The sequence below is a fragment of the Aphelocoma coerulescens genome, chromosome 2, assembly GCF_041296385.1.
Source record: "Aphelocoma coerulescens isolate FSJ_1873_10779 chromosome 2, UR_Acoe_1.0, whole genome shotgun sequence".
Classification (NCBI taxonomy): Eukaryota; Metazoa; Chordata; class Aves; order Passeriformes; family Corvidae; genus Aphelocoma; species Aphelocoma coerulescens.
Genome location: NC_091015.1, coordinates 106,824,632 through 106,851,922, shown reverse-complemented (window position 1 = coordinate 106,851,922; position 27,291 = coordinate 106,824,632). Strand labels below are relative to the sequence as shown.

Below are 27,291 nucleotides of genomic sequence, written 5' to 3'. Positions count from 1 at the left end.
ATGCGTCCTGTACAAGGATGAGTATCTCATGCTCTAAATCCATGTTAAGTAAGCACCCATATCAAAGTTACAATAATCATCAATTGAGAGAGCACTTTTGTCTTTCACATGGACACTCTCTCAATAGAGATTCTGCACTTAAAAAGGATGAAGGGTTGGATTTTTGCCCTCAGCATCACTAAAGTGCAACCAAATCCATCAACAGAGTAGCCACAAAAGACAATTCTAAGACTTGCTCCTCCCCTAGTCTTATGCCCTGTAAAGTTTGCATGCTACGGTACATTTCAGGATATGCAATTTACACTGGCATTGACTACAGAAAAGAAAGATTTCTCTATTCTTCTCTAATCTCAGGCCATTAGGTGCCAAGTGGCTCAACAAAGCAGTTAACAATGATTCCAATCTGACTGCTCTTATGCTTAAAATCAAGCCAGCAGTTATAACTATTACTGTATCAGGGCCAAAGTATTCTGCAATTTTCCAGTCCAAACTCATGCTGTCTATAAACAAGAAAAACAAATTCACCGTGAAGTAAGTTCCCTACACATTTACAAATCCATTCAGGGCATTGAAAATACTGTCTAGCTGTCAGTTACAAAATATGGGACAGTAGCAATCACACACCAAGTACAAGCATCCAAAAGTCTCATTCAAGGCCTAAGGCACTGAAAATTATAATGAAAAACTCAAAAGTTTTCCTCCACAGTTTCAATACAATTCACTATATGCTTTTCATGTCCCTAAAAAATACAGGCTTACTGATGATAAATCTTGTAGGCAATCAAAAGAAAACTGAGAATAAGAAAAGTTATCGATGCTCCCATCGTAAAGGGTTCCCTTAACTGCAGCTAAGTTGCTCTTAACTTTTACTGGTGTGACTGGTACCACAGTCAGGCCCTTTCACAGTAAAGTAATCCAGTGCCTGAATGAGACTACTGGGTTAAAAAGTAATAAAGTGAAGTCAAGTGAGACCTAGTAAAACTTGTATTTGTAAAACGCACCTGCAGAAAACAAGTTATCTACCAGCGCTAGGCCCAACCACACATTACTTTTATACCCTGTGCCACCCTGGGACTCCCCCACATTTCAGCTCCTGCAGAATTTAGCCCACCCCATCCCCTGAGAGTGCCTACTGCCAAACTTAATGCATTAAAAAAGCAAGTCTGACTCTCGATTGAGGGCAAACAGTGAACCATAATGGTAAGAACAGCAAAAAGATTTAACATTAAAGACACTTACACACGCCCCTCGTTAGCAGTCAGTTACAGATCAGTAGAATCCCACTAAACAGAGTCATGGAGCTACAGAAGTATTTGGGAATCAGATTAAAACACTGCCTGAATCTTGTTTTACTAGCTGGGGGGAAGGCAGTCCTCGCTCACTGATCAGAAACTGCTTGAAAATAAAAGCACTATACAATGTGATCTTTTGACTATAAATGTCACAAAGCAGTATTTCACAGGCTATAGTTTGATGTAATAGAAACATCCAGTACAAAGAATTACCAGAGATGCTAAACTGACTTTTACAAGGCAGCAAGGCCAGGGTAGGTGCCAGGAAGTGAGGGTTTTTTTAAAACTGAGGTTCTATGCAGCTGGATTCCCAAGCACACATCCCTACATGCAGACATTTATAGTATTTACTGAAGAAGAGCTAAAAGTCTACTATGAACACTGGAGTCCCTGTGCAACTGACTTAAAAGGGTATTTTTGAATGCACAAACTGAAACCAAGTAGCCAATAGCTTTCCACACCTTTGGATATTTTTTTTTTTAATATGCTAGTGTGCATGGTAAGCGTGGAATGGTGACTGACAGCTCAGGAAGGACTAAACATAGACACAAGCAATCCTTTGAAGCAGCTGTTGGGACTACATTTCCAAAAACTGTGGAAGTAGTAGTATGAAGAAATAATCTTGGGCATCTTCTATAAGCTTCAGGGCAAAGCATATCCTACTATCACCTGTCTTTAAGAAACCACACTCACTTCTTTGCTTCCTAACAGATAAAATAAAGGCTGGGTAAACCTATCTCTCTTAGCATCTTGTACAATTTTTCTTCCAAGCTGAGCTGTGTTTTGGTTGCTCACATCACAGAAAGACAGCTACAATAAACTGCCTAAAAAATACTTCTATCTCACTGTGTTGCTTGTTATTGCATATGGTAACCTGCAAAAAAGGAACATCAACAATTAAAACTAAATAGAGTAGAAGTATCTTTGACAGGCACAAAGCTCTCCTGTACTTAAAACCCCTAGTGAAATGTTTACAAGGAATAAAAGCAGTGCTACAGTTGGTCTAATAACTTCAAAATGCTGCATAAGAAATTGTCTCTGAGCAATAATAAAGGCAATCTCTGTCACAAGAAGTCATTAATCTACTGAAGTATCCCAAATTCAGCCAGCAGTCCTTAGTTCTGACTTGAGGTGACCGTGTGTTATCTGTTCGTCACCACCACGCCCCATTTCAAGAGGAACTGGAATTGCTTTTTAACACTCTTGCTGGCCACCCACATTACATGTGACTGAGTAAAACAGGCCTTGGTAAAGCAGAGCAAAGTGTGGTAATCAGGAGCACAGTGGAATTTACCTAAGATACCTACAAGGCAATGGTTACATGTTCCTTAGTCGATATGATGACAGGTTAATGGATAGTATTAAAGGGTACAGAGACTGCTTTGTGCCAAAGCATTGCTGCCCTGCTCCAGTCAAACACTTTTTGCATGAGTTTCTTGAAGCATAGCTCCCATCATCAGCCTAAAATACAGAAGAGACAAGCAACTTCATGTGTGTGAGGTGCACCTGCCAAGGGAGGCTTTAAACACTTTTTAGATGTCCCATGGCTTTTCTCTCTTCCTCTCAGTACACACTGGATTGATCCTGGCTGCCAGAATTTTTCTTGCTATCCATTTTCTTGGGACAATCAGCGTAAGTTCTATTTTGTTCTGTTTCCTCTGTAGTTCTTCCCATTAACATCAACCCACAGTTAAAGAGAAATAGAAGCAAAAACTATTGCTGAGGGCAGCACCACAGGAATATATATACTCATATAGGAGATCTCATTTGCAGTCCTGAGGAGAGTACAAAAATCCAAAGGGGAGGAAAAATGGAACTAAGTGCTGCTGTGGAGATACACACAGGCCTGTACTGGTCAAAAATGATGGCTCAACTTGCAGTGATTTGCAGAGAAACCTCAGATAATGAAAAAGTACCACACTGCATATGGCTTTGCTAACATGCATCAGGATTGGACTATGTACATTACAGCAAGGCAGATAAGAAAGAGAAATTTCTAAATGGTATTATTAGATGTGTTCAAACTAGGTAACAAACTAGGTAACTGATCTAGTCCAAATTTGATATAAGGAACAGCTGAACTCTGCTAAGTTCCCAACCAACATTTAATGGATCTCTAACTGCTAGCACAGTGTCCTTGCCTCTGCCCAACATCCCCTATGATTTGAATCATCAATTGCTTGTATTTCCAAGTCCCAGAGTTCCATTGATCCCAGTGGAGTTAAGAATCAAAACAATTAGCTTTAGTTGTAAAGCTGAGAGGGTTTTATATTCCAACAACCACCCCTCAGCAATATCCAAATTAACTGGTGAATGTGTAATCACAGCATAACACTCTTATCTTTGCAGTTCTGAGACACTGTTCCTTCTTGAAACTACCTTATTTCTTGGAAGCCTGGGGAAAGTTACCAATTGTCCAGCACTGAAACATTCTCCAGTTTGTTATATGCTCCTTCAGCAAACTAAATATACTAAATAACTTAAACATACTTGAGACTGTACATACAGAACAAGGTATCATTTGGTGTAAAATGCCCCAAGAGCACTGCCTTTAGCAGCACGATACTGTGGGACTTACAGTAAGTCAGAGTCTGGCATGAGAAGTATCTGAAGTGTAATTATTCTTGATATGTAGTAAAAATGTTTGATTTTTAGATAGTAGAGAGACCTCCCCTTGCACACAGAGAAACACTTTTTCATGTAAGAACAATGAAGTCCTGGTACTGGATACTGGCAGCTGTTCATACACTCATGCTAGCAACAGAAAACATCTACTAGGACTATCTTTCTCTGTTCTCTGGAATTACTGTACATTTTTATTTTTCTAGTTTCATTTGCTTAGCTGTTTTATTCTTACTCTTGCTTTCCTCCCCAAAATTACAGCCTCGCTTCCTAACTAAAATATTAAAGCAACTCTAAACTACTTTTTACTTTTGAATTATGTTACATCAAATGACTTCTGAAATTACACACTTTTCATTAAATCCCAGGTCTTGCATTTGTTATAATTAGTATCTGAGCAAAACAAAGACCAAATTTATGCTTCATAAATCTCTCCTACTCTTCTTCCACAGAACTTGCTAATGTTCTTATGTTTCTATTCAAGCATTCCAGTTTACATATAGGATTTTCTTATGGGTGGGATAAATCCCAGGTGTTACATCCCCAAGACTGTATATAACCTGTATGCAATTCACAGGCAGCTGTCTCTTCTTCAGTTTACTAATAAAGATACTCAACCAGACTCTGGCCATGCTCTTCTAAGAGTTTTTGAAATGTTACAAACACAAAGGAAGAGGTCCAGACCTTCTGGTTTTCACATAGAAATCCTCTAGCAGTTATCCACCTGTGCACAGCACATCATGAGCCTTTACAGCTTCAGTGCAAGCCACCCAGCATGCTGCCACTGCCTTGGAGGGTTTGAACCCCAGTGCCATTGCACACCTTTCTTCAGGCCCCCATCCCCTCTGAAACCTCATCACACAGCACAGCTCCCTTCACCGAAGTCCTGCTTCTCTCTGCCTTCCCCCATTCTCCTTACTCTCCACCCTGCACCTTATTCCCAACTCATCCCACATGGTGCTCATGTTCTAAGCAAGTCCCACCACACCACCAGTGATTCCTGATGTAAACCAAGTACAGCCACACACCACTGTTTTGAGGGTTTTTTATATTCTGCAGAGTCTAGAGACTTGTGTCCACCTCACCTAGTCAGGCCATGAGCTTCTCGGGCTGAAAGCAGTATTGGTACAGAGCCCAGCAAAACAGTCCTCACTCAGCCCCTTCCTGCAATGTCCAGTTTAGTAGAAACAGCACGTGTGCAATACAAGTGGATCAGTCTCTCCCTGAATCATTTAAAAAAATCAGAGGAGTCTGACAGAATTGGAAAAAAAAGGCAAAGAGAAGGGAGAGTGGAGGCAGGAGATAAAGGAAATAGAATAGACAAGATGGTTTTCACTGGAAGCAGCATTCTGAGGTGCTACATCCTTTCCCTGATGTCCTTCCCTGACATGGTCACACTAGAAGCAGCATTCCTCTCCTTCATTCCTATGTAACACTACTTTTTCTTTTCTTTATTTTCCTCTCCTAGATTACTTTTAACATTTACTTCCACTCCAGTCTGACACCTACACACAAGAAGTACCACGTTTTTGGAACTCCCTCACTGACTGGGCTATCACAGGTCTGTGCTTTTACTACATGCTTGCCAAGAACCAAGAGGTATTTAAATTCTTTTCACTTCTTTTTTTCATCTTCCCACCTGAGAACAGCAGTCACAGCCTCAAAAATTATTCTTCTTCATTTCAGGACTGACACAGAGCCTAATGTAACAAACCCAAACACCTTCACTGCTGAACACACCGTGGCAATGAAGGGGCTCATGCCTTAAAAATACTAACCACCAAATTACTTCGAGATATCTAAAACTACATTTTAAGTGAGAAGCTTGAAGATTAGAAAAACAGTGCTTTCACTTCACTTTTATCAACATGTATATATCCCTCTCTGCTCTCTCAGTCATATCTCTAGGGTTCCTTTCAGGGAAAAATGAAAATCACAAAAAACCCAACCAAGAACCTCAATCTGGGGAAGAGCTGAGCAAAAACCTACAGATGGTTCACACAACTTTGGATGCAATTTGCTGAACATTCCGGTATGGTTTCACCAATGGCTTGAATGATAAATAAAAATGAAGAATCACCTGGGGCAGGAATACCCCAAAAATATTCAAAGTTTGGTCTCAACAAAGCAAACGCGCTCTGGGCCACCTCTTCCCACGTGGCTGTCACACAAAGCACAGATACTTCATGCATGATCTCTGCATGACAGGTATCACACAGCACACTATGTGTAACTCTAGAAAACTCATTTTTACCCTCCCTCCAACCAGACGAAGTACACTTTGCAATCAGCTAGCTTACCCTTGGCAGCTGATAAACTGAGTTTGCAACACTACACCCCCGGTGCCTGAGAAATCATGATGTTACTTGACAAAGGCAGCAGCGGCAAATTACAGAAGGGTTAAGAACAAAGGAGTGCCTACCCTAGAGGCTCTCAACCCCAATTCTTGCTCTTCTCCCAGTGAGCCCTGTCAGTACTCTCCAGCTCCTGCCACCCTCAGCCCCGACAACCTGCTGGCCCTAAGTGACCACAGAGGTGCACTGCCAGCTTCCCTGCTGTGAGACGCTGTGCATCAACAGCACTCCTCAGATTATTAAGAATTAAATGCACAAAGAAATACTTTCAGCTGAGTCAACGCCACAACATTCAATACTTGGCAGTCTCAAGGCCCTTTTCTGACACAGGATAACTTAGTAATGCGTCAAAAGGGGAAGGAAAGAGGAAAGATAGGAAAGTAAAAAAAACCACAACAGATATTGTATAACGTTATGAGTAGCACGAGATTTTCCTGATTATGGCCTGAGTAAAAATAATACTGCAGAAATAATTTCAGGAACAGGAACCAAGAGCCCTGCTTGCCTGCCTCCACTGGGGAGGAAGCCTGTCCATGGGGCTGGAGCTCTATTCTTGATGGAAAAACTTCACCTGGAAGAGTAACTAAAAAAGGCTGCAGCAAAGGATAGCAAACTACAGCAGTTCTAGGACAAAATGCGCTTCAAGGCCATACCATACACCTCATTTTTGCAAGCACATACATGAGGGCAGAATCTGGCCTATATTCCATACACCTTAAGTTACTGTTCACAGGGGAGGGAAAAATAAGCCTCTGGAGTTACAGCACCAATCTGCAAAAGAGTAAAATTAATCCTACAGCTTGCTGGAAAGAAGGACCTCAGTTCCTCAGAACACAATATAAGGGCAGTGCCAATAAACTTGCATATCAGAAAGAGACAATTGGGAAACTTTAGTCCTGAACACTGACCTACAAAAACTCCTTTTAAAAATAACAAAAAAAATAAGCAAAAACCCCCTAAACTTTCTTTCAAATTAAAAAAACCCTGTCACTTGTAAAAAATGTTCCCTTCATTGAGACGGTGATTTGTGTTAAGTAATCTCTAATAATAGGTAACATTTCTCTAGCATTAAAGTGTTTCTTATTAGCCAATTAAATACTCGATTCACTCTTCAGCTGTGATGTTAGCAAATATAAAATGCAGCAGCCACCCTCCTGGCCCATCAATGCAAACATATCCCTTTTCCAAAATGTGCCCCTATTCAGGCCCATCAGTTTGCTGCTTCTTTATAGTTAAAGAAAACAAGGACCAGTTTGGTACCCAAAGAAGTGAGTTTCCAGTTGCTGGCATCAGTTAAGCCAGTAACTTTAATTCCTGTGAGAGCAAACTGCAGTGTGACTCTTCTAATTCTCCCCCTTCACTCCTGCAACAAGGGCTCAAAGCTTGAGTTGAGGCAAGAAGCAGAACAGGTAAAGATATGAGACAACTTCTCTTGTTAAAAATAAAAGGCTTAATATGGAGAGCATGTAAGAACAGTTTTCCTATCTGAACACCATGCGAAAAAGCGTTGCGCTGTTTTCAGCCTGTCTCCAGAGAGATGGTTTTCCACCACAGCAGTTCTGATTATGGCACTGTACATTCCGCTGGTGAATCATGGCAGCCCCATTTAAATCTAGACAAAGCTGCAATTTTATCACCACACCTCGTGTCAGCTGTACCGAAGTGTTTCAGGTGGCAGCTGATGGACTTTCACACAGAGTAGGCACACTCCCATAAAGAAATTTAAGTGTTCAAGAATCCAACAGCAGATGGGGAAGCCAGATTCTGAGTCTTTTAAATGGGCAAGTAACCATACTGCAAATATTTAAGAATCTGTAAGAATCTAGTTTGTCACTAGACTTTCTGGAGTTGTTTTTTTTGGAAAGGTAAAAAAGCATTTAAAAAAATGGTGTTCTTGGATTGATTTTAATATATCCAACATTGCTTCAAAAATTTATGAAAAACATGTAACAATACACAATTCTGGAAAATTTTGCTTTGTTGTTGTGGGGTCTGAAGTCAGGAGAAAAGACAACATTATATAATATCCTGAAAGAGCAAGGTAATTGAAGAAACCCACCCTCTTCCACAATGGTGCAGATTACTTCACCCACGATGGTCGTGAAAATGAGTTTAACTCTATAGATAACTATGTTCTTCACAACAAAAGGAATGAAAATGAGAGGAAAGCGTTTTTGTTCACCAAACAGAAAACAAACAAAAACCAGCACAAGGGCTAGTAAGGAAAGAATGGTTAATCTCACATTTCTAAAAGGGCATTATAAACAAAGCATGGTGAACAACAAAAATAAAGGATTTAAAAAGAAAAAGATACAAAAGTGCTTAATGGTGTTCTTTTAAATATTTACTTTGCTGCTATTTGGAGAATAATTTGTTCCATTTAGTAGCATTGGGCTCAAAGGACCACTTTAATCCAGAGAGATTAATTATAGCCTTTGGAGTTATAAACACAATTTGGGAAGTGAAGCGGAGAAGAAGAGAGAGACTCCTCTCACGCTGGCGATTAACAAGTTTATGTGCTTTGGGGCTACACTACACAGGCTTCACCTGTGTACTGCAGGCAGAACATTGGAGAGGACACCCATGAATTGTGGAAAAACAGCCCCCGAGATATCCAGGGAAGACACAACCCTACCATGTTGCTATAGGCAACTAAAATACTTCTCAGGTATCCTTCACCAAAATACAAGTTCACCAGCACATCACAAAAACATCATCTCGCTTTTGTTACCTGCACCCAAAACTAGCTGCCCCACTGAGACAAGCAGCGGGCACGGGACCTTTAAAACCTCTCAAATGCTTTCATGTATTTCTCCCTTTGGCCATCGCCGTGTCCCAGACCAGGAGACACGGGACCTGCAACAATTACCACGCAAAGCTAGGAGCGATCTTACCTAGCAAGGGGTTGGCTGCTCCCTCCTCCGAGCTTTCCTCAGCCCCCTCCTCTCCCAAGCCAGAGGTGGCCGAGTCCTCTGGGGCGGATGCGGAGCCAGGGGTGCTGGGCCCGCTGACGGACCCCGAGTCACCTTCCTCACTGCTGGAGCCGTAGCGGTCCGGCTGGGCGGCTGTCCCGCTCTCGCTGCAGCTCCTCCGCTCCTTGCGGTGCACCCGCGAGTGCAGCACCATTTGGTGGTACGTGCGGAAGATCTTCCCGCACTCAAAGCACTCGGTGGACTTGTTCTGGGTGGCCCGCCGGCTCTGCCGCGAGGCAGGGCGATAGTCCAGATCCCCTGGGGCAAGCGGGCAGCTCTCCCCTGCTGGGGCACTGCCAGTTTTCTCCAGGCGCCCACTGGTGCAGCTCTTCTTCTTGGGGTTGCTGGGCGAGTCCTGATCTCGCTTGCGCTTCTCCTGGTTCACAAGGATATACTCCCTCTTATCCTTGTCATAAGTCACGTCTGCATCTGCCAGGGCCTCATCCCATCCCACATACTTCACATACTCTAAGGGCTCTACTACTTTTCCTTTGGTGGCCAGCTGCCAAGCTTGGTAGCTACTGACCGGATCCAGCTCAGCTACTCTTTTCCCAGGCTGTCCTCTCGTAACTCTATCCAGCCCTACAGATGGCCGTAGATTCAGACACTGCAAGAAAAACTGCTTGGTTACTGAGGAGCTCAGGCTCCCATCAATCAAGCCCTCAGCTTTATCCCCAGTGTTGCCTGGCTGCACACGGTAGTGAACAGCATTATGCACTTTCAGGCTTTCCATATTTGTAAACAGATTTCCACACTTGGTGCAAACTTCATACAGAGATAGGCCTGTCACAATTGTCTCCTCTTGTATCACATCATTGATAGTGGCTATCAGCTCCAAATCATTTTTTGGTTTGTTTTTGCTCCCGGACCTGGGGCCATGCGACTTCATGTGGTTTTTGAGAAACCAGGGCTCTTTGAATCTCCTGCCACAAATATGGCACCCATGATCAAATGAGCCCCTGTGCTTTTTCATGTGAGCTTTCAGGAACCAGGTTTGACTAAAGGTCTGACCGCAGACTTCGCATGGGAACTCGCCTGCATTCAGCTCACTCTTGCAGTTCTCGGTGTAGGCCTCCCCATTGGGGACCTGAGCTGTTATATGGTCTTTCTCTATGTGGTTTAACAGTGTCTCCTCCCTCAGGGTCATGTAACTGCACAACCTGCACTTGAACGGTTTGTGGACCTGGTCCAGGTGTTGCTCCAGGTCCCTCTTCCTTTCAAATTTGTTTTTGCAGAAGGTGCACCTGTAAGAGGTCAGCTTGCCATCCTCCTCAGCTGGTGCTGTCTCTGTGACCTCCTTCTTGCTGCTTCTCAACAAGATCTTGCTGCTATCGACCTGAGCGGTACCGTTCAAGATCTTGTTGCAGGCAGACGTACTTTTAGTGGGGCTGGTGCACCCGCCAAGGCCCTCTGAAACACCCATCTCCCCCAGCTGCGCCTCTCCCATCTCCGCCTCGTGCCCCTGACTTAAAGTGCCTGTCCTGTGACTGCGGATGTGAATCTTCAGGTTGCCCTTTTGGGAAGCTCTGTGATTGCAGTAAGGGCATTTGTAGGGCTTCTCGCCTGTGTGCTTCCTCATGTGCTGCGACAGGGAGCTCTGAAAAGGAAAACTTTTACCACAGATGCAACAACTGTGGCACATGGTCTTGTCAGCATCCATGTCGTTCTTGCTTAGCTTGCCAGGGCTGGAGGATCTCCGTAACTCCATTTCTGCTTCTCTGCTACGATCCATCTGTATTACTGCAACAGAGGGTAAGCGGGGCAGGAGGACAAAAGCATGTCTGGCAGCAGAGGAGGGCTGGACCACGTTTTCAATCATACGGTTCTGCAGAGAGGTGTTTTATTGCTTCATTCTCAGGGTAGCGTTTCTCCTTTCAGCTGCTCCACAGAGTCCAAAGCACCAATTTATTTCCGTGTGCTCTGTAAGCAGATGGCATAGATCACCTGAAACAAGAACAAAATCATACAAATGTACAGATTCTTAAATATATTCAAACCTATTCATGTTTTGAATTCAACAGCTTCCATCACTCACTCCACATTCAGAAGCGCACCATATGACAATCTATTGCACCAAAAGGCAGTAGTTTCTCTTTCTGTTGATATTCTAGACTTCAATGACAAGCATAATGACTAAATAAGTAAAATCCATAAAAGAGCAAATACTCATTTCCATACACTGCTATCAATGTCTTGAAGGAAGTGCAAACTTGAAAAGTATTTTTTGTTTTAAAACCAGGCAGAAGTGGCTAAAAATACACCTTAAATGAGGAAAACATTTCTTGTGGGGGTTATTACACTTTAAATCTGTGGCTTTACCATCATGTGTAATTTCATGTAAAATACTTACTTGCCAAAGATAAAAGGCTTTCCTAGAGACTTTAGCAAGTATCATATTCCTGCTGGCAACTGCATTACTTTGTGTCTCAGACAGCTCTGTTGTGCTTGAAGTAGCAGGCACAGAACAGGCGCAAAGGCTGAGGACGCTCAGTACTTTGATTACAGAGCAAACAAGAATGCAGAGCCTGACAAAGCACTCATGAAAACTAAGTTATTTCCTGCTGGACAGTGAACTACAAAACCCCTCCAAGTATAAATTTTAGTCTCAAACTAACAAAGCAAAGTGATAATGTATGGATCAAATTACCTGAAATGTGAGTGATTTATGTCAACATGACACACAGGAAATTACACCACCACCCACCTCAATGAAACAGAATTTTAACCATAAACAAACAAAACAAGAAAAAACTCTGATTAACAGAACAGATTAATAAAAGTTTAAATGTCTTTGTATCTTTTTATGATTAAATTCAAGGGTCAGTATCTTAGTGCAAGATGGAACACACCAGCAACTCCCCACCCTGCATACAGCAGAAAACAATGATCAAAATCTACATAGGTTGTTTCTTTTCCAATTACTACACTGTGAAACAAAATCTTCCCACCCTCCTATCCTCATTAAGGACTACAAACACCACATGACTAAGATCAAAGAATACAGCATTCTCTAATGAAGAGAACTGATCTATTGCCACATTAAGAAAACATCAGCTTCTCAAAATGTAGCTAAAAATATGCAGAGCACTAACAAGACCATATATTCCCACATCCATCACTTGACATCTATGACTCAACCAAGAGCTACAGATCTACAGCTGCAAATTTTAAGGTTTGTCACTGTATTCACCTCTGAGTCTCTTCAATACGTACATAAACAGTCTAATCACATCACCAGCACGAGCTTAACAAAAAGCGAGGCAAGACTGTCGCAATTCTCATCTCAGTCACAGGCTACAGAAGAACTTCATTACATTTAATTTAATCCAGCCCTCTTATTTGCTACAAAATATTCATTTCTGGGTTGGATATTCTGCACATCTAGTATCCATTTAGCATGTTAGAAGTTATCAAATAGCATCAAACCCAAACTACCTTTTCATCAGAGACCTGACAATAACATTTAAGGGATGAGTTACAAAAGCAATTTCATTTCTTGAATGAAGCATTTTTTTATTATTAAAAAAAAAGAAGAAACAGGTATCAGAAATTCAGAAGTCCGTATGAGCAGGAAGTTTACAAACTACAGTATCTAAACTAATCTTTGAAATTAGTAATTTAAAACCAAACTGAGGGACAGCCTCAGAAGAAACTTTCTGGGTGAATAAAGGATGTGAGCCACTGAAGTTGTGGCACCAGAAGGTACAAACACACCAAACAGCAAATACCAGTGCAGTTTATACTGCCTTTCAGTGGATGAAACAACTTAGAGTAATAACATCTTATTTATCTGACCCACAATCTAAAACTGCCAACTAGCAACCTATACTCTTATAATCAAAGATTTAACCTAAAAGTCATTAAATCATAAAAAAACCCACCAGGTCCTTGTTCAAGTATACTATGCTAAATGCAAGCAACAGCTTCTTCTGAAATGCTCCACACCATTGCAGAAAAAAAAATAGAAAGCTTTGGGAACAATTTTCTTCATGTGTTTTATACATTCATAATTTTCTACAGCTTACACCAGTGAGAACACTGCTTCTATTGGCAGGCTAGTTTTTACACTAACTACTTTTTTTTTATTATTTTTAAATGTAGGGCCCATTTTAACTCAACTTTCTGCAGTGTTTCCTGTCTGAAAGTTCAAAAGAGCTTTAGGAGCCAAGCTTAGACAAGAATGCAGTATGCAGCAGTCCAAGCACATGTAGATCCAAAGCTTCAGAGTCCCTTTGTTTACTTGGCCACAGATTCCCTGAGCTTAGTCTTGACATATTTCACTTTAATTATTTATAGCATTTTCATTAATGAAACTTAGTTATGAAAATGAGGCTATGAAGAAAGCATTACTTATAAGAAGGGTATTAGCCACTCACAGGAGATCCCCCTAGTCCCATATTAAATTAGGCCTGAGGGGGAAAAATGTCAGAGTTAAAAAACTACTGAATAATTTTATTAGTCTAAAATACTTAATGGAAGTGTTATCGTCTTCACAAAAATATTCTGAGAATTTTTTTTCATCTTTATTACTTTATCTTGGCCAGTGCACTGCAATCTGTGACTTTAATAGTTGAAATAAAGTACTCCTAGACTTGGATTATTTGAGTTCATACACATGTAAGACTCATAAAAATTCACATCTGATATTCCACAGACAAAACTCTAGGCGGATGAAGGGTGTTCACCAAACCTGAGCTTGCTTTACACGGTGTGTAGAGGTCAGCCTTAGGCTTTGGTAACTTGACTGACACAAACAAAAATATATAAACAACTCACTTCTTGCTCCTCATATCATTTGAGTGCTACTTAAAAATAACTCTTCTAGAGGGGTCTCTGCAGAACAGCAAAGCTCGCTGTTCATTAGAAAGTGCAAATAAAATAACAACTTTTTAAAAAAGCTTCAATTCAGAGGACTGAACTTACAAAATAAGGAAAAAAATACCTGTAAAGAATCCTAACAATAGAAAATAACATTCTGCCTTAATAATTTTTATCTCAGGATTAATTACTAAACATCAAAGGTGGCAGAATGGATGGAAGACATCAAATGGTAAATCCAACAACACCAGTTACTCTTTCATTAGGAGTCAAATTTTGCCAGAGTTATCTGTTTCTTTCTGGCTGTGATGATAAACATAGTTGAATTTTGAAATAATTCCAAATTTTAAAGTATTCTGAAATAATTCTCTATCAGCATGCATGGAATGCAGCCATCTCCAGGTACCCTCAGGCTACCAAAAGTGTTTCACCTCTCAGTAATTTCAGGTGGTAACCAGTAGCCTTTCACTGCTTGGGTCCAAGCTCACCCAGCAGTTCCGTAGCACTGGCTCATCACACAGAACGCACAGCAGTCACACCCAGCCTGCGGATTCCTGCCAGACTGTCACAGCAGAGAAATCCCCACTAGCAGAGAGGTAATCCATAAGAAAACACAAGTGAATGCAAATTGTAAATTAATATGTAGTCTTTTAAAATATTTTGTGTGTCTTAATGGCACTGCAGTCTACGGCAAATGCCATCCAGCTGCTTGGAAGAGGTGTGATACTCTAAGGGGCACAGGAACTAGATTCAGTCTATTTTGTTGAACTAGGAATCAGCAGTTCGTGTAAGAAGCAGCTGGCTGGTATCCAGGAGGCATTTTCAGCCCCTTTAAAATACACTTATCATCACTGTTTACATGCAAGTTTGGTATATAAAGCAAGATGGAAAAGAAACATGAAAAAAACCCAAAAACAGGAGGGGCGTTGTGCTGAGAAATGCCTTTGCACAGCCAAATATTTTAGTTACAAGGTTTCTTCCTGCACCATTGCCTCACTAGATTCTTTGCCTTGACCCACATGGGAATAAATACTAACAAACTTTTTTTTATTCCCCTGGTGCCCCTGAAGGGAAAACAAGCTTTCCTACCCGCTTAAAGCAACTACTTGTCAGAATCTACTCTATTTCAAACATTTAGGCAACAAAACTTATCTGGTTTTTAAAATTAACTCAGACAGAGTTGCTTCCTTTCAGAGAAAGCACATTTGACCAAAATGACTTGCTCTCATCAGAGAGCCCCAGCATCTTTTCCATCATCATCCATGGCTTTCCCAGTGAGGCTGTAGTAGCCTGTCCTTGCTGGTAGCTCAGCAGGTACTCTGGTGCACGGCTGCATCATCCCCACAACTTCTGCAAGACCCTCATTTAGCTTTGAAATGAAGCATGCACAGAAGTACAGGGAAAGAGCACTTTGTGTAACATCAGAGAACTCTGAAAGACATATTACTCTTCTCATCATCCCACCTTAATACTCAGGAAGAGGACCAGGTACTGAGGACTGCCCACAGGGAAGGACAGAGCCTCCTAAGGACCTTTTGTGCCTCTTGGGAAACAATCAGTAAAATGAGAAATTGAAAATAAACAACACAGGAAAATTGGTGAGGGGGGATAAATTAAGAAGAATTCAAAACCATACCACACTGAAAAAGTAATTGCAAATTCATTTCTTACACACAAATATGCTGTGCAGCGCAGACAGAGAAAAACATACAAAATTATTCCTGTTCCAACATACAACAAGCAAACATACATTTCTTTTAAATTTCTCTTCAATTAAACACGATTTTAAAAATCATACTGCATGGTCTATAGCCGCAAGAAGGGAAAACTCTTCAGTAAGTAATAAAGAAGAAAATACAATTTGTGAAGCTACATAGGCCTATTCAAATAGCTCAATGTATCTTTTAAAACAAGTTGCTTGCAGTCTGGGTGTATTTCAAGTCCCAGCTGAAAGATAAATGCACTGGAGAAATAATCGCTCTTCTAATCTCCAAGAGGTTTGAACATACACTGCAATCACTCCACCATGTTCTTCTGCCAAGAGCAACAAGGACTTAAAAAAAAAAAAAAGAAAGCCAAGGGGAATCATGATCTTGTGGAAAAATATCTTACTGAAATTCCTTCTAGATGATGAAATGATAGGACATAGCATGTAAATATCGAGGCGAATTTGAGGAAGTTGTGTATTTCAAGAACAGCCACCTGGAGAGAGGCTCTCTGCTGATTTGAGAAGGCTCAGGTTGCCTCAGAGCCAAACAGGCTTTGCCATTCAGAGCAAAGAGGCCAGAAGAGAGTGAAGCACAGGAAGAGAGGAGACAAAAGACAGAGAACATTTTACAGCAGCCCCACCAGCCTTCAAGCTCACTGAACCGCAGAGACCCTTCTCCCCCTCCGTGTCTTCTCCCCAGGCTACAGACTGTCCTCCACACACACCAGCCTTGCCCTACCTGCACACCCTTCTCTTCACTTTGGGAGGGGACATGGCTTCTTTGGAACAGCCAGATCCTACGGGCGTCATCAGTCCATTACCTTGACTAAAGGCTCGATCCTGCCATCCTTATTTACACACCAGTCCTACCCAAATGCCTCTTATAGACCATATCACCAGACTATGGACCACAGACTACACCAGAGCACAAAGCACAAGCTTATATTTGAACAGTAAGCCTGTACCTGAATTTGCAGGAAATTCTGGCACTCTGCAGCCTATAACGGTAAAGGCAGCACAGTTCTGAATGAATTTTTTGAGAGTAACCCAAACTAACCCAGTAAAGCCCTATGAAAAAATCCCAAGCCAGTTGCAGAAGACTGACAAATTTTCCAAATATATTCATTTATTAGAAGTCGCAATCCTGACAACAGACCTCCTGAAGTCTGTTTAGGCGTGCCAAAACTGACACAGGACTGAAAAAGAAAAATAAAAAGCTTCTGGAAAAACAAACAAGAAATTTCTATTAATCTCTTTCCACTCAGGCTTTTAAAATCCTTGGGCAGCATTTTGCAATACTTTTTTTGTCTAATTATTTTCAACCAGCCTTCCCCCGCAGCTGGTGAAGCTCTTCCCATTTTAAAAGTTTGCTGTCTGAACCCTGAGATATTATTTTGAGCTTCTCCAAATGCATCATGTGTTTTTGTGTCTTTCTCCCTCCATGAGCTAATGACATTTTCCGAGCGGGAGCCAGGAAAGCAGAGTCAGGCCTTTCCCAACTGATGCCCCACCCTTAGCATGGGAAAGAATACATGAAATAAAGGTAAAAACACTGATGCTGAAAAAAGCTGGAGGTATGCATTTGCAACAAGGTGATCACTCTCAAAATGAAGTCAGCAAAACCTCTGTAACCCAGATTTTTTTGTGGGTCCTCAGGAATCAGTTCAGGAGCAAGGCAGGGTGGGGGGAGTTTGTTTTCTCACTGCTACAGGGTATGTTGAGAAACACAGAGCTGTCACCCACTCAGTACATATTTTGTGTTTTAGTGTACTGTGCGTGTTTGTCTTCTGAGAGACAAAGAAATGTACTTTACTAGTTACACTGTAGTATTCTAAGCAATGAATTGAAATGTATCATTAACATCCAGGACAAGCTTTATCTTGCTACCAAAACAAAGGGACTATTCTTCGAACAAATTGAGGGGGAAAATCCCATAATGACAATGAAGAGTTCGTCTCCCTAAAAACTGTGCTGCACAAGAGTAACAATTACAGGCTTATATTCTACAGACTGAGGTTGCGAATGGCTGCATGAAGCGATGCATTCACTATTGGGAGAGTAAGTACCATTGATGACAAGGCCTTGGGGCTTCTGCTGTTCGCAGACCAATCAATAATCCATTATGAACAAACTACATTTCCCCCTAATATGAAGAAATGAATAAAAGGGAATCAGTAACACTAGTACTTTCATGGAAAAAAACCCAACAATGCAGAAATCACAAAATGCCATCACAAGGCTTAAAACTATTGGTGATGTCTAACACTGACAGAATTACCCACAATAATCCTTTATTTTACAGCAGTTGTTGGAAACCATTACATTATATTAAAAAAAAAAAAAAAGCTTATTTTAACAGCAAGATTTTTTCAAGGCTACTTATTCTGGCTGCAGGACAAAACAAAAAGCAACATTAATCTTTCAAGGCAAGGAGGAGAATATGAACTAACTTCACCCGAACATCTACCAGCTTGCTTCAAACTATTTTCTAATGCAACGTAAGTAAGAACTTCTAATTAGAAATAACTGTCCAAATGTGACTGGTCAACCATAACAAGACTTTATTGCAGCAGCTGTGTTACCATCCAGACATGAGGCCCTGAAACTGTTGTTCTCCCATTGTCATTGTCAGATGCTACAATACAATCAAGAGAGGATCCATTTAAATAGCACAACCATAGCAAACCTCAGCATCCTGAGTCCAGTTTTCTACTCAGACCTCTCAGCACAGCAGCACCAGAAGGCAGAAGAGAAAAGCTCTCCCGAAAAATTACAGATAAAGAACCTAAATTTTAAAAAAGAAAAGTTACCCATTTTTTTGATGGGTAACAGTAAATTAGACCCAAAGGAAACACTGAGATTGATATTACTAATGCATAAGGCAGTCTATGTCCTTTTTCTGAAATGTAAAGACCAGTAGTTAAAGTTGACCTCACAGGGTGGGGGGCTAGCGGGAATGAATGCACAATGCGATTATTGATCAGCCCTAGAAAAGCCAAGAACTGCACTAGTGCAGATGTGATTTTTCTTTTCCTAGGGCCGTTAATGATATATATCGGCAAGTCAAAAGCTCTTATTCTGACATGCTGTCACAGTATCATTAATTCTGAAAATAAGCATCAACTTAGGTTCAAAAAAAAAAAAAAAAACAACAACAAACACCACTTAAAAAACCCCAACAACAAAAAAAAACCCTCCATTTTACTTCAGTATAACAGTAATGTCTTCCTATTTGGCCACACCCACCAAGGGAGTTACTTCAGTGGCTGATTATTCCCAAAGCCTAAGATTTAAACATTGAAGAAACATTTACAGTCCTGATAGTTTCAAACAAAAAAATAAGTCAGTTACAAGCAGAGTCACCTCAATACTGTGTATTACCTCCTTATTCAAATCGATGGCATTGATGCTGTCTATTCATGCATGTCTATGGAGATGCATATATATATGGGCAGCACAGTATTTTCCCAGCATCCAATAGTGCTTTTATATTTAATGATCTTGTTAGGGTTTCCACTGCAGACCAATTTATACAGGGTTGTAACATGGCCATTTTAAATCTTCAGTGTGGGGGCTGATTTCAAGCTGTATGGGCGGGGTATTTTTCTGTCAATATGCTCTGTTCCAAGCTCAGTTTGTATCTTACAGCAGTAAAAAATTTTAAAGTATCTGTTTTTATTTGCAGCGTCACGACAAGGAAATACTTAGGGTTTTTGCAATTTTTACATTATTTGTATAGAAGAACAGGGACTGGATCACCAGCTGGCAGAAAATGCAGGAGTGCAGTACATGGTACCCACAGACACATACCCACCCCTTCTCGCTGCCTCTTTCCTCTGCCCCATCAATGCAAGCTACACACAAACCACATCCTCAGCTGCCATAACTGCACACAGTGCCATGAAATCAATTTGTATCAATTCAGAAGCTGTACCGCTAACTAAAACTGGAATGTCTTTGTGCTGTGTACATCAAGACCTGAATGCAAGAAAAACATGAGCATAATTGAAGGTAAACATTTTGAATTGTTCATTTCCTATCCCAGCAAAAGTTACACAAAGCAACCTTGCCCTAAGAGCCCAAATTCTACTCTGTCACAACTAACAATTACACCAGTAAGGAACAAACTTCAGTGCTTTAGTAGATTCATGCAGTGCTGTAACAATTTGTCCATAGCAGACCTCAATGCATAAAGCTGTATGTTTAATATCAAACAAGTTTGCTAGCCACAGTTATGTCTCCACCAGGTCAATGGAAGGTAAATATTATTTCTATAGGCCATTGCTGCAAGATAAGCTGTGTGAAGAATTCATAAATTCAAGGTAATAAATTAATTTTGCTTATACCTAATATATCCTACTGCTCAAACTGCAACAGTAAAATCATTACCTTATAAAGAGAAGGGTTGCCAAGCGTTAACCCATTAACAGATTTAGAATTACAGCACTGTGCTTTGATTAACTACTAATTTCTTACTGTAACAAAAATTATTTCTGAAGTAACACCACCAAGTTGTTTGCTTACTTCTTCCCCTTCCAAAGTATTATAAAGGAATTTTAAAGCAGTGAAACGAAAGCAAGAGGAGTACATTGAAAAAAAAACCAAAAAAAAATTGGGGGGAAGGGAGAAGGAGTGGGACAGAAAGGGCAGAGGGACTGTGCCCTGAAATACAAGGAGGAATAATCATATGCAATAAACCACAGAAGCGTTCTGTTAAACATTACCTTCTGAGATAGCACTGCTTAGCACTGAGAAGCAACACAAAACTCACAAAACACACATTTGCAGATGTTGGGCTAGTTTTTTGTCTGTGTGTGTAGAGGTATGTATGTGTCTGTATGTGTGTGTATATATAAAGCATTTCACTGTAAGCTCTTATAAAACACAAAACAGCATGGACAAGCTCTATTTTAGGAAGCTTTCTTAAACGTTTAAGAACTTAAGCAGGTAATTCATTAAGACTTTTAACTACAGTTTTTCCACACTCTACAGCATTTCTGAATTTCAAGCATGCAGACTATGCCCAGGCCCAAGCAAAGACAATGCACTTCAGAGATCCCACACCAGCCAAGCTGAAGCTTGCTCTACACCAGCTGAGACTCAGCACTTACTGCGCTGCTTAAATCGCCCACAGCTTTGGCTCCATGACACCACCAGTCCCAAACTGGCAGAGGACAGTGCTAAAGGCCAATCTGTGGACAGCCAGTGTCTCAGAAATACCTTCATTTCACCTTCTTTAAACTGAAGTACACAGTACCCCTGAAGATCAATCCATCCACAACTGTAATTTGTGATGATGAGCTTATCTTACACATAGCAATAAGACAGCTGACTGCTAGCAGTTTAAAAGAAGGATCAAAAGTTCCTAAGTTCAGCACAAGTTTTAAAGAAGTCAGCTGTTGCTGCATTACTCCAACAGTTCATTTTAGAGTTTTCTGCAGTTATCATCATTAAAAGCCATTTCCATTACATATGTGATAAATCCAACTTTGAAATATACTGAATCTTGTATTGGCCCTTCCCTGTCAGCACAGAAAAGCAAACAGGTATAGCCAGTGCAATAAAAGTGGCATAACCATAAAGCATGAGTTGATTTGCACACTGAAATAACTACTTTTGTCCTCTTTTCATTCATATACTTATTTAAACACAAAGGGAAGAAAGCAATATTCTTGTATGCCAAATGAATACAAAGCACAAGATGATTTTTTCTGGATTTCAAACCTTCCAGTCAGGAGAAAAGAAACTAAACCTGAAATCAAATCTTTCAGCTGTCTGTCGGCCTGGCTTATTTTGGTATGAAGTGCTGAACTATCTCTGTGGAACATCACTGTAATGTATCACCTAAAAGAGACAAACATTCCATCCGGTCCTTATAAATACAATTTCAAAGCACATTTTACCAACCCTGTCAACTTTGCTCACATAACAGCACAATGTAGAGCATGCTTCAGAATTTGGCAGGTCAGGACATTGTGGAATCACAAGATGAACCCCGTTAACTCTGTTCAGAACTACTCTGTACATGTACTTCTCCTTGCCATTTAATCAAACACTCTGGGCCAGTCCTTCGCCTACAGCGTACAAGGGACTCTCCCAGAACTCCAAAGATAGACAGAAATTTACCCAAGTGCAGAAAATGATTCTGTGTTACATCCTCTGTGAAAAAAAAGGGCCTGGATGGACATCAATCTCCAAAACCATTCCTAAGTTCATTGCTGGCCTTGGGTAGAGGAAGGTAGAGTTAAGAGCAGAAAAAAGTAAAGGAACAAACCCCACCCCTACTTAGATACTCTCTCAACAGCCTCAACACTCAAATGCTGAGCAACTACTTCAAAACAAACCAAAACCTCTGAAATTATCACTCATAGCATAGCAAGCAAGCAAGCCTGTAAGGAAGAAAGGTCTGTTGCACAGGCTGTTGCCGGTTTATCTATTTTTCGATACACTACAACTAAAACTTGCAAGACAAATCTATCAACTGGTAAGAAAAACATGAATTACATACACCAAGAACACCAATCTGTTTGCACCACAAAATATTAGTTAGACTTTATTACTGCTTTCAAAGAAATGAGTGTATGTACCACATGCACCCACCAACACCCACCTCACCACCCTTCACAACAGAGAACTCAACACGCCACCATCACTGCACGTGTCGCTGCACCTTCCACCGCAGCCCACGTCCCTGTCCATCCCACCCGCCCCCACACCACTTCTGTGGCACTGACCTTCTTACTGCTGCTCTCTGACCTGGCTCCACCCCACCTCCGTCACCACCATGCCTCCCAGCCCCAGCTGTCCACACACACTGCCTGCCTGTCAGATTCCTTCTGGATCACCTGAGGCCAGATGCCAGGCTCACGCTCCCTTCCCAGCCACTGCCATCCCGCAGATGTAGTTTAAAGGCCATGACTTTTCCCCACTCTTCCCCATCTGTCTGCCTGCCCTCCAGCCCTTTCTCAGTTGTCCCCAACACTTCTGCCTCTTCCAGGAGCACTTTCACTTTCTTCTCTTTCCCAAACCTGTTTGGGCTCTTCATGACTAATTCTTCCATTTGGGCTCTCCCTCATTAGTTCAGTCCCTGCTCACTGGCTTGTTGTCTGCCAGGACATTCCAACACACTCACATGCCGTCTCCTTGCCCCTTCTGTCCTCTTCCACAGAAGATGCCCACTTTTCAAGCTTTTATATCCTCAGTTACAATAGAATCATCTCTATCCACCATCTCTATCCCCCTCTGTCTTCTGCTCTCCCAAAAATCAAAGGATGCCAACACCCTACGCCCCATGCCTCACGTTACGTTCAAGCGCCATTCTTCAAGGACCTACACAGTTCCACCCTACTCTCTTTTGTGTGGGCAGTGACTCACCCTCCCTAATACATCTTTTATATCGGTTTCCCACTTACGAGCTTGTGTTCTGACACTGTATTTAGAACTGGTTTTTCATTATATTTTCATTCATTCTTAAAAGCGTATTTTCCAAAAATGACTCAAAATTATTTTCCAAAATTAAATCCATCACTCACTTTTGTATAGTTCCTTGCCCCTAATACATAATATGTGTACTATATATTGCTATGTTCTAATTGGTATGTATATTCCTCAAGGCAGGAACTTGAGATCTTTTATACGTGCTCTTTTATGTACTTTTATACAGTGCCAAATGTTCCAACTTCAAATAATTTCTAAGAGCAAATTATCATTATAAAGTCAAGATTCACCTTTTCAAAGAGTCAAAGTCCCTCTTTTCATCAGAGGTACAGACAGCAGTTGAGAAATAGCTTCTTTCCCATGAGCTCCGAAAGTAAACTAATCCCCTCTTCTGCCTACCCAGAGTTCATCTCTTAAGTTAACCAAAAGCACCATCAAATAAATGGTAAAGCTAAGCTAGTAAGAAGCTAACAAGGCATAAATCACATCACTAACCTCTAGCCTGTCTGCCTTTCTGAAACATACATTTCCAGCCAATGTTATGCATTTACATTTAATAACAAACAAAAAGCAATGACAAATAGAATCCAAGTGCTGCACTTCTCTCTCCATCTCTTCACAAGCAACTGGAAAAAAATTAGGCTATGCAGAACATGAAATTAAAGGGTAAGATCCTTAGAGGTGATGCTCACTTCAGTGACATATTCTTCTTACGGGAGTTAGTCTCTTTCTACACCTGGGACTGTAGGTATGATTTGAAAGCTTTTCAAACTCACTTTCCTCCAGCATGGGCATGGTGCTTTATATCAAACATTTTACCATTCTGCAAATAGAAATACACTCCTTCACCCCTCAGGGCAATGCTGAAGTGAGCAGATTTTCCACCAGAGATGCACAACATAACTGTGACTCTTTTAACTCCAAAAGCAGAATTTGAGCCACACCACTAAATCCTTAAACCTGTTACACAACAAATAAGCATGGATTACAGCGTGGCTGGTTCATTATGGGATGTTTGTGATGCTATTCCTAACACACAAATGCCATTTGTCTTGGCCACATACATAAAGACTGTTCTCCTATTTCAGGTTATCCATCTTTACCATCACTTTCACTTCTCTGCATCTCACCCATTTATTACTCATTTACTCCCTATTTAATACATTTCTACACCATAGACAGTGCTAAATAATCATGATGTAACAGCACAGTATTATACTTGCTCTATATATAAACGACTGCTAGACTACAGTTACCTGACACTTCTTACTACCAAAACAAACCATTTGTAACTATGTATTACCTTTAGTACTCAATGGCTATGCTACTTGCAGCACTAAACAAAGAGCATACAAATAAAAAGAACCAATCCACACCAGGGAGGTTTGTATTTCAGTAGAAATAGCAAACATAAGTTGTAGAAAATGCCTGACTAAAAGCACATTTTTAGGCAGGTGTAATCTAATTTTGGCAGGTTTACAACAGTCAGCTACAACGTTTGCTAATACTTCAGAGGATTTGGGATTTTGGTTTTTTTTAAACAGGTTTAGATAAGCACACCTGTATTCACTTCCTTAAGTAATGGGTACATTTATCAAAGCTACTGTTTATAATCTGAAGAGATGATTTTCTCACAAGAAAAATTCTGCCATATATATGTAAGAAAAAAACAGCCTCAATTTCACCAGCAGTAAAAACCCACAATCTTGAAAGAAAAACACACACATTATTACTACCATGTATGGGGTCAAAAGTACACCACCTTATCTATAATCAAGTGTTTTGTAAACATAAGGAAACTTTTTCCTTAAACCCTTGTATCAGGTTTGTATTCAAGCAGGACAACTCCTTTCAATACCATGATTCTGAAAATACAGGTTTACAACTAGAAGTATTGTTCCTCATTCTGTCATTTCTTTTTTGACAGGCTTTCAAGAATCTCCTGAACTTGATTAATTCAAATGTGATTCATTCAATTAACATATAAAATCAAGGTGTTAATTAAATACAATATCCAAAACCAGGTATGGATAAAACCTGCACAGAAAGCACAATTGAAATGGTTATTATAGTACTGCCAACTCAGAGCACTAAACCTCATGGGTCAAGTACTCAAATATCATGGTACATCCATCGACTTAGGAGAGGTTTTTGACTGTATCTTGGCTGTGGATTCTCTTATTTGTCTTTTGAGCTTTTACAGTACACTCAGTCATATCTCAAGCTTCTTCCAACAACCACGAAGTCAAGGAACTTTCTGTTTTCACAGGCTTACATCTTCTCTTTTAGAACCTGGACTGCAGAAAAAGGGGCTTTAGGAAATGATCCCTACCTTCTCCACTGACAAATTTTAAGTGGGAACATCATAACTGAAGCAAATAGATGTGGTATTCCTTTGCTCTGCTGCTTCACTCATAAAATACTCCTCAGAAGGTTACACCAGCTCACCTATAAACATCTAATGCAGGGGGACAGAACAATCCCTCCGCATTGGTGGATGGATGGTCCAATTTACAGAGCATGCATAGTCTCTACTTACTCCACAGGATGTACAGGTAATCAAAAAATTAGGTAAAAGATCTGCCAGAGTGTTTCTAGTACAACCCTGAATATAAGTACAATAGATGTTGATGATACCTTTGTAAGATAAGACAGCTCTGAAGGAGGTGACAAACCCCGCTATGTCTCACTGGGTTTTCCACCTGCAAAACTGCGTCTGTCCTGGGTACAGCTAAAGGCAGTTGCAGCATCTGCTAACACTGAAACCACTAAGAGGTTGTTTCAATCCAAATTAAGAGGTATCCCATAAAGGAGAAGTCAACAGACCAACCCTCTGAGATACAGCAATAATGCTGGAAAATAAGGTCCAGAATAGCCTCTGTTTCACCACTTATTCTCTAGCATATTATCAGCCTGGAACTTAGGAAGACAACATTCCCGCATATGCTTCAGATAACAAACCAAAGGAACGAAGACTGGTCTCACACTGTTACCTAGATGCTTCCTCATGCTGCCCTCTACATGGCTGGACCAACTGAGGCTGGTCCAGCCTCTGAAGTGGAGTCTGGCCACCAATGAGCCCTGTCATTGGTCATCATGATACCTCTTGCATGGGTCAACTGCTTTTTGGGAACCTCATTATGGCAGTTGGATACAGGTCATTTAATCAACAAGTTTCTCTCATCTTGGGACTTGTAGAAAGACTGCCAGCATATTAGAAGTTCAGACCCACTCAAGGCTTCGGTTACAAACCATGGGTCAAATTCTAACCTAAGCCAGACAGGTGTCCCTCCTGATTTACTGTGACGACTTTAGCAACCACTGCACACTTATACCTATACAAGAAGGGAGACACCAGCCCTTCAGTTTTTGTTTTAAACTGCAAGGCTGACCTTTATCTTTCTTACACATTTAGAATTATTTCCTTTTGCAGTGGAATTCTTTTTAAACCCTGCCTGAGCCTACAGGATGTACATTAGCTGGAAACCAAGGCATCCAAAATTTTAAGAAAGTTCCCCATTTACCTAGCACCTCACCACTATCTAGCCAATTCACATAAAGCTTAGTATTTGCAAATGGACAAATTCCAGTAAGAAAAGCCCATCCAGGCTAAGAAACCAAGAAGACTCAGATATGACCTCTAGCTTAGTCACTGAACTGCAAACGGGTCAAACTGCGAGAGCACCCCAAGAGGCTTCTGATGCTCCTTCCCCAAGCAGCTGCCACCAAGCACTGTCAGAGAAAAGATAAGGGATGGGGCACATGAATCTTCAGCCTGACCCAGTTCAGACCCTCTTATTGTTCCCATGACTATTAGTGACGAATCCAAAGCCATCTGCTGCTGTACAAGAAAAGGGAGAAGGCCTCCCCACATTCAGATGTTACAGCCCAGCCACCTCCAGTCGAAGGGTGGGGAGTCGCTTTTATGTGGCCGCAGAATTTCAGGGCAAGGCTTATCTTCCACGGCAAGTTGCAAAACAGCTGGCGCTGCAGCCACCCAGAGCACAGCCACCACCTCTGGCACAGCAGCAGAAACACGCCTTGGCAAGGTAAAGAGGACTCCCTTCCCCACCTTTTTATGAACATAT

At 41.0% G+C, this 27,291-nt stretch overlaps 1 protein-coding gene across 4 annotated transcripts in view; it reads right to left on the bottom strand.

Moving 5' to 3' along the window:
- ZNF516 (zinc finger protein 516) overlaps nucleotides 1-27,291 on the bottom strand; it is a 102,617-nt gene that overhangs the window by 49,057 nt on the left and 26,269 nt on the right. For all 4 annotated transcript variants that reach the window (XM_069004325.1, XM_069004328.1, XM_069004327.1 and 1 more), the window contains exon 2: nucleotides 9,163-11,184. In XM_069004325.1, coding sequence (XP_068860426.1) covers nucleotides 9,163-11,059 — 1,897 coding nt within the window. In that variant the 5' untranslated portion in view covers nucleotides 11,060-11,184. The remainder of the gene's footprint in view (nucleotides 1-9,162; nucleotides 11,185-27,291) is intronic.